At 48.5% G+C, this 14276-nt stretch overlaps 1 protein-coding gene across 7 annotated transcripts in view; it reads right to left on the reverse strand.

Moving 5' to 3' along the window:
- Positions 1-1591: 1591 nt before the first annotated feature.
- DCUN1D3 (defective in cullin neddylation 1 domain containing 3) overlaps positions 1592-14276 on the reverse strand; it is a 137712-nt gene continuing 125027 nt past the window's right edge. For all 7 annotated transcript variants that reach the window (XM_069647658.1, XM_069647659.1, XM_069647661.1 and 4 more), the window contains one exon: positions 1592-4031. In XM_069647658.1, coding sequence (XP_069503759.1) covers positions 3548-4031 — 484 coding nt within the window. In that variant the 3' untranslated portion in view covers positions 1592-3547. The remainder of the gene's footprint in view (positions 4032-14276) is intronic.

Here is a 14276-nt window from a genome sequence, read left to right on the forward strand (position 1 = left end):
TAGAATCACCTTCAATAGTCTAGTGGTTCATACTCTATGATTAACCGAGTGATGATAAATACCAAAGGAGGACGACAGTAGTTCAAGCCCTCCCAGGAGGAACAGCAGGATCCGAATCAAGTCGCACAAAGACACAGGCAGTGACCGAGACACCGTGCAGCAGAGGAAGGAACTTGGGGCCGATTCAGGCTGGAAGGACCGCGTGGCCCGGAAGTAGAAAAAACCTCCAGGTGTCTCAGAACGGGGAAGTGCAAAGGCGAAAGAGCACGCCGGCCCCAACAAGAAGAGACCTGCGGAGCCACCACAGGGGGAGAGAAGCTTCAGAAATTTACCAGAGTACCGCGTGCGAGGGCAGCTGCCTCGAGGGAGACAGCACTCGTGTATGCCACGCAGCAGGGTCTGCGGAAGGCCTCAAAAGCTTGGAAACCTCAAGGGGAACAGAACAAACACCAGAAAGGTGACTCGCTCCCAAATAGTACACAGAGGTGTACTAAGACTTGGCAGGAGAGTGAACCAAGTCCTCAGAAAGACGGAGTAAAGCCAAAAAGGAGAGTCTGGGACTTGCACCGAAAATCATGCAGGAAAACCATATTAGGATTTGGTGAGAGGGAATCAGGTCTACTTACGGAGACAGAACCAGATCTGCACCCAAGTGTGAGGGACCCATCCTGCTTGAGAAGGGCATTTATTCAAAACTTGTCAGCGCAGTAGCTGATATGGGAAAGGCAAAGCTACCAACAAGGGTCTGTGACCCCAAAGAAAAGACTTGGAAGTCTACGGAAGGCTGGGGAAAGATAGCCATTTCTCTGACAGCCAGGAAGTGGCTGGACCCAGATGAAATTAATCTGGAAAGAACTGCCTTCTGTCCAGGTGAAGGCAGACACCCCTCTGGATCCAGTAATTTTGTTTAGTTAGCTTAGCGTGTAAGGACAAAGTTAGAATTTTGACACTGGGACTTTTACTTTGGACATTCTGACATTAGTTATTTCCGGTTAGGCAGGGAAACTCAGAGTTAGGGAGAGTTTGGGTTTTCCGTTTCCTTTTGCACATTTGAATAAAGTTTATAGCCAATACCATGACCCCCTCCAGTCTTCCTTCTATACCTGTGCAATAACCATAGTGCTTTGCTAGGGGTCTGATCTAGTGGGAACCTTCCTGGAATGGCTACATGATGGTGATGGATATTTGTGGCTTACTAACCGAAATTACCTTCTCTACTCTCACATTACATAGCTTTTCTTTCTTGCATTATTTTAAATCCACCATAATGCTGACAGCATTTTAAAAAGTACTAACATTCTGCTGAGACCATGCAATCTATGGCTTTCCTGTGGAACTGTTAAGTACCAACAGCAAAGCCAATTGACAAACAAGTTGGGAATTTACAGAGGGCAAGCCATTGAGATGCCACAATTTGAAACCGGCAACTTCATTCAGAGCGTTCCTCAGACAGGTGCTGAACAGTGTCATCCGCAGTTTCATTGACCTAAACAGATACATCAAGCTCTGCTGTAGCTTCTATGTTGCAGTCAGTATATACAAACTTGATAATGGGAGTCAGAAGAAACCAAATGGAACTGCATTGAATGAATATTGTGCAGTAATGTATGGTTATTTTATTGTTATTTACATGTAAACAAAGCCCACGAGGCCTGGAAGATTTAAGAAGTGTAGATTGCAAATTCTTTTCGCATTTCAAACGGACTCAAAAGATAATGTAAGCAATTACAGAGGATAAAAAAATGGAAGATAGAAAAACAACACTATTATCCCTTTTTCGAAACGTATCAGCTTAAAAAATTGAAATGAAAAAATAGTGCCAATTACCTTATATTTTGGGTCTCACATGCGCATTTACTTTAAAAATGTGTTTCTTTTAAACAGCCTTCCCACTGCCCCAAAAAAAGACAGTATTCCTCCCGCACCACATCTCAGAAAAGGCATTGGGGGATTGAAATAATCAGGAATGCAACAGCAAACATGACAAAAATTGGGTAGCTATCCGCAATAAAAAAAAAAATTAAACAAATGCACACCCGCAATGTTTCTTAGTTGTATAACATCTTAGGAAAAACATCTCTTTCAAAATGCTGCGCGACAGCTGCTCGGTACTATTAGTGAGGTCATGCGACGACGCGGTATAAAGATTCCCATGCACAATGCCTGAAGATTAGCCTGTCCCAAGCATTCTTTCATATGTGAGGTAGGCAGCACTATTCTTGAGAATCATCATGTCTTACCAACATGGCAGCGCAAACAGTTTAGGGATTTCTCCAAATAGCAGCTAACGCTAAATGCGGCTTTGGGAGTATGTATCCAAGGAAAGTCTAAGCCATAGGCATTAGGCAAAAATTAATGTCATTGGATCTTCATAAACGTTTTGGTGGAGCCATACCATTAACAAGGTTTAGTAAGCATGTAAGGGTACTAAGAGATGGAAATACCACAGAGGTAAATCATCATGCGAGGTAACCCACACCTTAATCAAGTACCATTAAATATCTAGTAAAGTTTCGTTGGTGCGACATATAAATTTGCATCAATGGGGAGGTACAGATTAATTTCACTACGTGTACATCTCTTTCCTGGATACATAAACATACAACCATTCCAACCCAAAATGTGTGCTGCTCTTGCAAGACAAGCCTATAATAAAGCCTTTTGATCAGATGTAAATAAAAGATGTTTTGCATAACTTTTGTTCAAGTTGGGTGTTAGTTCGTTATGTGCACTAATCCTAAGAGGAACATTTCCACTTTTCAATGATTTAGACAATAACAGTTGCATACTGCTAAGTGCACAAAAAAGTTGAAAACACACACTTAAATAACTGAGATTAGTGCTGATTTCATTGCATTTGTTACTAAAGTGGTTTAGGTGAAGGAGGCTTATCTGACTGGCAAAAGTATTTCAACATCTAAAAATTAATTGTCCAAAAGAGACAGATGAACATTTTCATTGCACTACCATAACAAAAAGGGAAATTAGCAACATTGTACAAGTGGTTGCTCGGATTTCTTTTTATATCTCCATTTGATGTATTTTGTGTATGCACACTATTTGCCTTGCAGTTTAATCTGGTTTAACGCCACATCACCCGAACTTTTAAAATACCAACCCTTAGATTTCATACACTGTAAACGGCACCACACAAAGTACAGCCCTCCCCTGAAAGCACAATACGTTACACTTTAATCTGGCACTGTATAATTTAGAAATGTTAATTTAATTAAAAAAATATTTTAAAATTGTGCAATAAATGGCAACAGGCTTAAATTACACTACGAACGCTGAACTTTAACCTTATTTTCTTTTCCTTGTAGCCAAGGCCAATTATTTCAGGGCCAAAAGAAACAAGTTATGAAAGATTAACCAATACTAAGAAAGTGCCTAAAACATGATACAGGATTTTAGAGCCCTTTCAAATACAAGGCAGAGAAAGGTGTGAAGTAGAAAAAACTTGAGCCGCAATTTCCAAAAAGATTCAGAGTTTACATTTAATGGAGAGCACGAGAGCGGAGTCTTCGCTGTTGCTGTCAACATGCTGCTAAGTCTGCTCCTCCATACACAGCTGGTCTGCGTCTGGAGATGTAATACATTTGGTTTCTACTTCCTTTTTCCTGCGTTCCGTTTCCCATTCCACAAACGTATCGAAGAGACTAGGCCAGGCCTCATCTTCACTGTAGTTGCTGAGGTCTGGTCCAATCACCTGAGTAAAGTTTAGGAACATGTTCCAAGTGTCCCGGGAGATTCCCTTGATTCCTGAGGGGTTCTCAATTAGGAAGTTTAACCATTGGTCCAAAATTAAGGGTTTATTTTGTGTGAAAACAAGCTTCCAAAGAGCAATGGCTATATCTCGATGTAGTGACCGCTGCCCTTCTTCTGAGTCAAGGCCAAACTGGAAGGTGAAGCGATACAGGTCTTTGAATCTGTCGTCCTGTTTGGCTTCACTTAGGAGAGTGGGGAACCTTGCACAAATTCCTTCATTGCTGTCTGCATGAATTGCTTTGCAGCCATCAAAAAACTCTTTCCTGAAAAAACAAAACATGCGTTATTAGTGATAAAGTGAAGAACATGACGTTCATTGACATAATTAACAACTTCTACATATTGAGTACAGCTTGGAAAACATTGATGTTTTAAACTTGTACTCTACATTCACAGTCTTAATAAATTTTCCTAATCTGTTAATGCGGTTTTGTAGAATAAACTTCTTCCAGCTAAAATTCTTGCTATACCGGGAAATAAAAAATGTTCAGTCTGGCTAACACTTATTTTATTCCATTTCTTAACAACATACAAAACCAGCAACAAAGCACGAGTGTGATAGGAAACTAATACAAACCAATTAACAGCCAAACTGATTAGGATGAACAATTATTGTGTACTTCAGAGCAATCAGTAATGTGTCCATTCAACTTTAGAACCACCTTGGTTTCACGAGTTGAGATTATCACAATTCACAAGCATTCTTGAGTTAGAAAGAAGAGAAGGAACAAGTTACTTACCTATAACTACGGCGTACGTCAAGGATCAGTGCTTGGACCTTTCCTTTTCTCACTCTACACTCCCTCCTTGCCCTGGTTATCTCCTCGTTTGGCATTCCCAACCATTTCTATGCAGACAACACTCAACTCTTCCTTTCTTTCTCTTCCTTTTCACCCGACCTCCACCTGAAACTCTCTTCCTGCCTTACTGCCATAAAGAGCTGGATGTCTTCCTGCTTTCTCTCCCTTAACACCGACAAGACTGAAGTTGTCTTTTTCCCCCCCTCCAACTATCTTCCCCCTCCCTGCCCTCCTCCTTTCATTCACTTCCCTCCCACTAATCTCCCTATCTCTCTCCACGCTCGTAACCTAGGCATTCACTTTGACTCCTCTCTCTCTCTCCCTCACTTCTCGTGCCCGTCGCTATCACCTCTTCAATATTCACAAAATCTGCCCCTCTCTCACCTTTCATGCTACTAAACGTCTAATCTCCTCTCTTATCTTCTCTCGCCTCTTCTACTGCTCCTCCTTACTCTTAAGTCTACCTACTTCTCATCTTGCCCCCCTCAAGTCTATCAATCACTCTGCTATCCGTACCCTCTGTCTCCTTACCTCCCACGACTCCATCTCGGCTTCCCTCGCCTCCATTTCACTCTCAACTTAAATTTCACTTTCTCTGCCTTCAAATCTCTCCAGGAACTTGCTCCCCCCACCTCTCCTCCCTCCTCTTTTTCTACACTCCCTCTCGCTGACCACTTCCTTCTCACTGTACCTCTGTCCTTGTGCCCCCTTCCGTTTCCGCTCCTTCCAGCTCCTAGCTCCCCTGCACTGGAACTCCCTACCTCTCTCAATCCGTTCTATTCCTATTTTCTCCTCATTTGCACCTCCCTTAAATCTCTCCTTCTCCACCCCACCTTGAAACTCCCTCCCCTTCTTGCTCCCCCCTCCCTTCTTTCTGCTTCCCTTGATTTCCTCCCTCCACTCCCCAACCACCCCACTCTCACCCTCTCCTCCTCCTCCTCCTCCTCCTCCTCCTCCTCACACTGCTCTGCTCTCCCTATTCCCATCAGTTTAATTGCTCTTCTTACTGGTTTGTTGATTGATTCATAACTGTAATTTGCTTCTACCGATAATTTGTTTTATGTACCAAGTTGTTCAATTGTGCAGTGCTTTGGTGTAAAGTGCTATATAAACAAATAAATACAAACTATTGTTCTCCAGCATGGGTCTGGCATGGATTCACATGCTCATGAATATTCAGTCGTCAGGCCAGGAATCCTCAGTAAAAGAAAAAACTGTTTCACTTACCAACTGTATTTCTCCTCTAAACCAATCACTGCCATCTTGGTCATCCTCCCCCAGCCAATGACAGTCATCTCTCTAAACCCCTCCTCCATCAGCCATCTTCAGATTTGCTAAGCATGTAAAGTGGCAGTATGACCAAGACCTCCACGTAGCAGCCCTGCCTCTGCCCGCAAGTGGAGGTCTTGCTTGAGTAGCGGGGACTTGTTAGTCATCGCTTCATCCACCTTCCTGAACTGTCAGAGACCCTTGAAGAGGCCCTATTTGTCCATTTGCACAAGCGCGTGCATGTACTATTGAGCACAAGGCTCCTTTCTTCATAGGGGTTGGACGGCCTCCTAGTTAGGTATATTTCTGATGTGAACTGGGTCTAACGATTACTTGCACTGCCCGTTTTCCTCCTCATCTAGGTGTTCTACATATTTCGTGCTTCTAACTCCTTAGACCCCTCGGTCTTGTATATATATATTGTATTGATTGTGATGTGTTGGTTTACTTTAGTATTATTGTGATTCTTTGCAATGGTCGATGTTACAAAGGCCTTGTAATAAATGTGTCTAAACACCTGCCTGGAGTACTTTGTAAGTGTCCTTGCTTTGTGTGCTCATTGAGGTCTTTCAGTCACCCTCACCCCTCTTGAGACTTTGTCTTGACCGCCGCCATCGCTACCCTGATTGGTCTGGCTTGTCCAGAGGTTACCCTGTTCCAAGAAACTAGGCTGGCCTTCTGAACCTCTGCCCCTCCAGCTCCGAGTTCAGAAATCCATCTTAACAAGTGGGCTCTCAGATGGCTGGGTAGCGGTCAGTTCGCCAACCGATGACAGTGCATGATGCAGCCAGAGAGCCACCTTGAGATGGAAGCCTTGGACAAGGTCTTCCCATGGTTCACAGGACCAAAGTTCATGAACAGTTGAAAAGTTTCTGAGCTTCAGGGCACGAGCAACGTCCAGCGTGTGCAAGGCCCTTTCAACCGGTGACGAAAGCTTCGTAAAAAACACAGGTAGCACCAAAGGCTTTTCGCCAGCACCACGTTGAATTCCCACGCAGGGGCAGGAACATTCACCAGCAGGAAAGATCGAAACCGTACTTTGAGGAACTCCTTGACGAGACGGTCAGACCAAAGAAGATCTCCCTAGAGACCTGGTGTAGCAGGAGATAGCCGCCAGATGTACCTTGATAGAGGCGTGTGTCAGTCCCAGCAAAACACTTCCACTTGTGACCGTAGCACTTCAGAGTGAGTCGATGATGCTCTGGCCTTGGCAAGGACCTCCCTGCAGTCCGCTGGCAAATCGTATCCTCCAAACTCTAGGGCTGCAGGAGCCAAGCCCTCCGTTTCAGCGATCCTGGTTTGTGATGCACGATTTTGCCTCCTTCTCGGGTGAGCAGATCCACCACTGCCGGCAGCTTGACCGGAGGGGAGGCTGAGAAGGTCCGGGTACCAAATGTGCCTCCGACACAATGAGTATTATCCTGCATCGGCACGGTTTAAGTTGACTGATGACTCGCAGTAGGAGAGGCAACTGAGGGAACGCATTAAGGAACAGACCTTCCCACAGGAAGGCAAACACGTCCCGCCCATGTTCCCCGGTTGGTGGAATCTGCTGGCAAACATCTGGCATTTGGAGTTCACTGCCATCGCGAACAGATCGATCTGGGGCCTGCCCCACTTGCTGAAGATGCAGTCTACCTGGTCGGGCCGAAGTTTCCACTCATGGCAGGAGCCCAACTCCCTGCTGAGGAAGTCGGCAATGGTGTTCTTGACTCCCACCAGGTGAAAGGGGATGAGGAACAGGTCTTGGCCGACAGCCTAGTGCCACAAGTCCTGCGCCTCTTTGGAGAGCGCTGGGGATCAAGTGCCCCCCTGCTTCCTGATGTAGAACATCGTAGTGGTGTTGTCTGAAGATTCTCACCACTTTGCCCTTCGGAGACGGAAGAAATGACTTGAGGGCCCGGAACACTGCCCGCAGCGCAGGGTATATTAATGTGAAGATCAGTCTCCTCCGCCTGCCAGAGGCCTCTGGCATGTAGACGTCCGGTGTGGGCTCGCCAGCCTTCCAGGGAAGCATCCGTGGTGACCATCTCCTGGCACGGGGAGGGTGGGGTGCTTTGGACCCCTGAGCCCCGGGCAACGCAGTGAACGCCTCACCAGTGCATCACCCGATGAAACTCATCAAGCACGATCTTGTCCACCAAGCTTCCAAACACCTGAACCAAGCGAGTGTCCAGGAACTCCTGAAGTGGTTGCATCCATAACCTGCAGAGCCGGATAAGGTACATGCAAGACATCATGCAAGAAGCAACTTGATGGTCCCCACCGTGGAGGTCTTCAGTGACAACAGCTGTTTTTTCCCCAGAATGGCCAATACCCTCTCCTCCGAGGGTGACGCTAGGCAGGAGACTGTAGAGTCTGGCTCCTAGGAACAGCGCGTTCTGCAATGGCGTCAAGCAGAACTTCAGATAATTGATGGAGAATCCCAGATCAGTCAGCAGCTGGATGGTCGTCTCTGTGTACGGCGACCAACTCTTGCAAACTGGCCTGAATGAGCCAGTCGTCAGGGTACGGGTATACGTGTATCCCCCATAGATTCAGATGGGATGCCACCGGTGTCAGGCACTTCGTGAACACCCTGGGGCTGACTTCAGGCCTAAGGGGAGGGCCTTGAATCGGTAACGCCGTTCCGGCACCACAAAGCGTAGGAACTTCAGTGCTTCTTGTGAATGGGGATGTGGAAGTAGGCGTCCTCCAGGTCCACTAATGTCAAGAAGTCTCCTCCTTCCAGTTGGCCGAGCACATACTGCAACATGACCATCCTGAATTTTTGGGACTTTAGGTACTTGTGACGTTGCAGGTCCGGAATGGGCCTCCAGCAACCGGTTTTCTTTTTGACTAAAAAGTATCTGGACTAGAATCTTGGGCCCCAGAGTTGCAGTGGAATCAGCTTTATTGCCCCTTTTCCCAGCATGGCCCGTACCTCCTCCACAAGTTCAGGGAGGTGTTGCTCCTGCCGGGCCAGCGGAGGAATCAACAGACACCTGTGCTGAAACTCCAGGGTATGTCCGTGGGGGAGGGCGTCCAGCTCTGTTGGTGGAGCTCTTCTTCCACTTGCTGACAAATCCAGTCAGCCGGCCTCCCACCGGGGTGCATGGGTGGTGGCCCGACGTCTTGGCCGGTTCAGTCCTGCTTCGGGGGGTCAGCTTCCCGCTTTGAGGGCGACGACGGCACTGACCACCTCCACCATAGGCTTTGGAACGGCCTCTGTAGTCCTCCTGGGTCAACGGCCTTCCCAAAGAGGTGATCACCGTCAAAAGGCATGTCCAGTACCCTCGCCTGGACCTCCTGGCGGAAATGTGGCCTTCAGCCAGCCTTGATGACAGAGGCAGACACTGTTTCCCATCTGCCAGAACCCAGTTTCGGCGATGTCCAGCGCCACTGTGATGGGATAGTCTGAAGCCACTACTCCCTCCTGGAAGAGGTCGATCGCCTTCATCCTTTTATCATTGGGAAGGAACTCCAGAATCGGGCCAGCTTGTACTACAGTTCCCTGCCATACCTGGCCAGGATCGCTAGTGTGTTGGCCACCTTGATGGCCGATGCTGCGGTGTAAATAACCTTCCTCCCCATGGCGTCCAACTTCTTCCCCTCGCTGTCCGGAGGGACCGACAAAAGGGTTTGATGACCTCTTCCTCACAGTTTCCAAAACCACAGAGTCCGGGGATGGTTGGGACTGCAGGCACTTTTTCTCCAGTCTATCCCGCTTGGCCATGGCCATGCAAGGATTCTTCAAGAGGGCCAGGCCCTCCTCCCACACGTCGTCCAGGAGGGGGTACTGCCATGATGGGTCTTCCTCTTGGCCTCATGCCTCTGGTACAAGAAACCCTCCTTCTTGGTTTCCTCAGGCATAAGTTGGAAAAGCTCAGAAGCTTTGGCGACCATGGAATGAAACAACCCCACCTCATCCGGTGGGGACGCTCGCGGTTGCGGAGATCCGCCCGCCGTGGCAATATCGTTGTGTCCATTCCTGTGTCTACCGGGGGGGGGGGGATGGGTGCATACCTGATGGAGGTTGATATGGGGGTATCAGGTGGCACTTCCACTTTTTAGCCGGTGGCTGATCGGGGGCCGCAGGCACTAGGGCCTGCAGCATCCTTTTCTGGATTTCCGACACCAGCTTGTGCTGGGTCGATGGGATGGCCATGGATACATCTCTCGGCTGAACTGGCATGGTCGGAACACTAGGCTCTGCGCCGTCATCGTCCTCCACATCCTCGTGGACCATGTGTAGGGACTCCAGGTCCTTGTCGACAAAACTTCCATGGCCTGGGGCACGGCCTGCGACTCCATAACCCCCCCCCCCCCTTTTGGCACCCTGATGGGTCGGGCCAGGCTCAGAGAAGGCCCCCTCTTCTCCGGGGTGCCAGCAGCCATTGCCACCAGACCCAGCTGTGGGCTCTGGCCTCGGAGGCAGGGACATCCAGGGCGCAGTAGGGGTTACATTCACGGGGTCAGCCCCTTTGGTCTTGGAGAGAGCAGCCACCACCAGCTCGATCGTTGACTAGGATTTCTCCTGCGCCGCATGGACCTTCTTGGGCAGGTTGGCTGCCTTTTCCTCCATTCTGGGCTTCTCTGGCTTCTCCTGCAGCTTAGTCGGGTTGGGCGCTTTCTGAAGCTTGATCGCTGGCAGGCGATGAAGGTGGATGGGCCTCTTGTGCAGGCCGACCGCCTTTTCCTTCCTCCTGGGCTTCTCTGGTTTCTGCTGCAGCTTATCTGGGATAGACACTTTCCTCTTCGAGGAGGAGCTTGATCGTTGGCAGGCGATGGAGGCGGATGGTGACGTTGATTGCGCCCTGCCTATTGCAGGACCCACTTTCGTAGTGACCCCGATGGACCTGGACTCTGTGCTTTGCCTTGTTTTGGGCCCCCACAGATGCGGCACCCTCAAAGGACTTCGAAGCCTGCTCCTTGGACTGGCCAGTCCTGGGTGAGGTAGGACCCTGCTTGGGGCACGCGGCAGAGGCCTTGGCATTTAGCCACACCACCAGTCTACTGTGTCGCTCCTTCAGTTTTCTTGGAGAAACCGAAGCATATCTCGCACTCTCCTTCCTTGTGGTCTGGATGAAGACAGAGGCACTGAAGGAGTTTGTCCTCAACAAACACGTTCCGTTGTCGGCATTTGGTGCAGAGCTTGAAAAGGAATCAATTGCGGAACTCTGTGCAATGCTGCTGAACTGAATGAAATGAAATTTGCGAAGCAGCGAGAGAGTGCATCTGGCACTGGCCACGATATACTTAATTGGTTAGGCTAGCTCTTGAAACTTTCAGCCTCAGATGAAGAGTCGGTGATGACTCGAAACACGCGTCAGGCTACTTCCTTATTAAACTCATTGGACTCATGAGAAATCCCTCCTTCTTTGAATTATTTGGAACACCTGTCACTATTGCACTGTTCAGCGCAGTGAGACTGAGAACTGTCTGTTTTCATTTAGGTTCTTAACTGTGGGTGGCATCTGGCAGTGCTCCCACACCCCTCGGCCACCTGCAGCTTTAGTGCTTCCCTAATTTCTTGAGTGTACAAGCGCTGTGGACTTTGACTTGTTCTGCCACACCTGTGCGTTTCCCGTCCCCACGAGAAAGCAAGGAAAGGGAAGAAAGAACTGAGAAGGAACAATGGAAACCTGTGCGCCCCCGCCCTAGGGGTTGCAACAAGGAATTTAAGAATGTGGACCCTGTGTGAACGGTAGTAAAAGTTGGGTTAAAAAAATAAATAAAACGGGGAGTGGGTATCTTACTGGCTAAGGAGATTAATTTTGACAAGCAAAACCCGAGAGAGCCACTATCTGGTGCTGGGAGGGGTACTGATAGGTCAGCAGGTCACGTTGGTGGCTATCTACGCCCCCAACGAAAGGCAGGATCGTTTTTTACTGAGTCTGTTGCCCAAAATTGCAAAGTGGGGCAGATCTTGATTGGGGGCAATTTCAATGGCGTGATGGACACTGATGGATAAAACCCTTACTGCTACTTCTAGCGACTACATGTTCAGACAGGCCCTGTCAATGTTCATCTGGGAATTACACTTAATAGAAGCATGACGATTTTTCCACCCGCTGGAAAGAGTATACACTCAATATTCAGCTGTGCACAGGGGCTATTCCCAGATTGATATGGTGCTCATTTCAGACACTCTGGTCCCACAAATCACGGGATTGGAAATCGGGGTGCGGTGTCCATCGGATCACGCTCCGGTCTCCTTAAAGTTTGTCATGACCCCTGCCCCTGTCCCTAACAGGCAAGCCATCTGGGCTACACCACGACCTTCCATCATGGCCCCAAGGGCATTACCTTTCCGCCCCAGACTCTCCTGTAGTCATTATGGCCCCTTTGGCGCAAGGCTCATATGTGAAGCCAGAGAACTTGAGAACTGGGACTTGCAATAACCTTTGGGCAACATGGATGCCCCCGCATAGCTCAGTCCCAGAACTGAGCTATGCGGTCTAGTGTTTTAGGTGTGGTCATACCCAGGGGCACCTGGAATACCTGCAGGCTATACAAGCCACGCCCAAGCTGAGAACACGCTTTGCGTTACTCTGCTAGCTGCAGCGTGATGCTCACCACGTTCTATTCGGATCCTCATCTGCATTCCCCAACCAGTTACCTGCAAGAACATTATTAGTATACACTTACCTGCGAGCAAATTCTGCTTCTGTCCTCCGCTCCGGGGTCCTGAATATACACCATCTCGGCAAGCGCTCCTTCGATCTGGAAAGCCGCAACTGAGAAGAAAATAACGGAACAGCAGCATTAATAAGCGTTTATTCTCCGATGTAGAAAACAATCAAAATAAGCGCACACTTACCTGGGGTTGACTCGTCCTTGGCCCACGTCCATTCCGGGCCATTTTAACGACCTGCAAGAGGGAAGAAAACACCGATTAGCACACAAGAGATCAAGAAGGCGCCACATGCTATGCTTTACTCACCGCTCTGAATCTTCTCAGCAGCAACCATTCCCGGACATCGCAGCGGCCTGTAAGGAAGAGAGAACAAGCAAGTCAGCACAAGATAAGGCACATAGCGCCGCGCATCGAGCTTTCACTTACCATCTCGTGCACAGTCCCAAGCAGCTCGGCACCATCAGTACTCCATTCGCACCTAAGGAAGAAGGAGAGCCATTAATAGGGGCAATTGCAAAGTAAAGAACAAACTGCCAAACCAGCAGTCTTACCTGGACAAACAGGAGTCGCAGCAGGTCTGGACTCTGAGGGCCCGCAACAGTGAAGCAACTAGGTTGCGCCCGCGCCCCTGCACAGAGCAGCAGGACGGAGAGCACACCATATAATAAAGCAAGGTGAGGAGAGCATCAAAGGGGTCGTGGGGACCACAAGGGAGGTGGGCTCCGGGCCGGAAGAGACAAAATTAAACCCAAATTCCTGTGTTTTCAGACCCGGTCCTCGGCCGAACAAGAGTCCAAGGGAGGGGGTTCAAGGTCGGAAGTGGTCCAACCAGACTGAGTGCCGTCCCCGTGGATATCAGGTGAGCGTTACAAGTTGGAGCCTCTTAACCCACTGCAGCAGACCCATAAACCATGGCGCCTAAATGAGGTAATTCTGAAAGACGTAGCCCTTATAACAGGCATGGAGCAGGCCTTGAGGAATTACGCTCACTGAATGGTCCGGTGGGAGCGGATCGGCCTGGGAGGCCAACCTTTGTGGGCACTCAGGGATTGTCTACGATTGATTACTTCTGTGCCCACATGAGGGATTGGCATTTAATTAAGGAATATAACCTACAGAGTGACCATCAGACACTCTGGCTGGTCATAGGAATAGACCCGCCAGTGGTCCCATTTGTCAATTTTCCCCAACTGGATCAGTGTGGCATCAATCCCCTGTGCAACCAGAGAATTAAATGGGCCAGACTGGACCCTGTGGACACTCAACCGTCCGTTTGTAAATCCAATTTGGGGGAACTTTCTATTATTTTGGCAAATGGATCTACCCCAGGCTCCATAATTTTGGCATCCCAAACAATTTGGAACTATATGTCTGCCACTTTTCAAAGGGAATTTAAAAAAGGGAAAAAGAACCTGGAAACATGGTTCGATGAACCCTGCCGGATAGCACAGAAAGATCTTAAAGGTATTTTAGAGGAAAAAGACAGTACCCGACAAGAGATAATTACTGCCCGGGCGCACTATAAACGCATCTTGGCAAAAAGGAAGGCCCAGCTGGAAGAGCAAGCCTGGGAAGACCTGATCCAGGCTGTGCAGTCAAAGGACTCCAAGACCTTTTGGGTATTTGTGGCTAATGGACCCCCCCACAAAAGAGTAAAAACACACAAAGAGAATAATGTTAGTGCACTGGCTTGGTCTAATCATTTTAGCAGCCTGTATAGGGCAAATCCCTCAACTTCCCATAGTGGGCCCAGTGGTTCCACTCTCCGATTAACCATAAACGAGGTAGAGATGGCTATTAACAAGCAACTCCCTAATCAA

Source organism: Ambystoma mexicanum, chromosome 2q, assembly GCF_040938575.1.
Source record: "Ambystoma mexicanum isolate Mex_15411 chromosome 2q, UKY_AmexF1_1, whole genome shotgun sequence".
Classification (NCBI taxonomy): Eukaryota; Metazoa; Chordata; class Amphibia; order Caudata; family Ambystomatidae; genus Ambystoma; species Ambystoma mexicanum.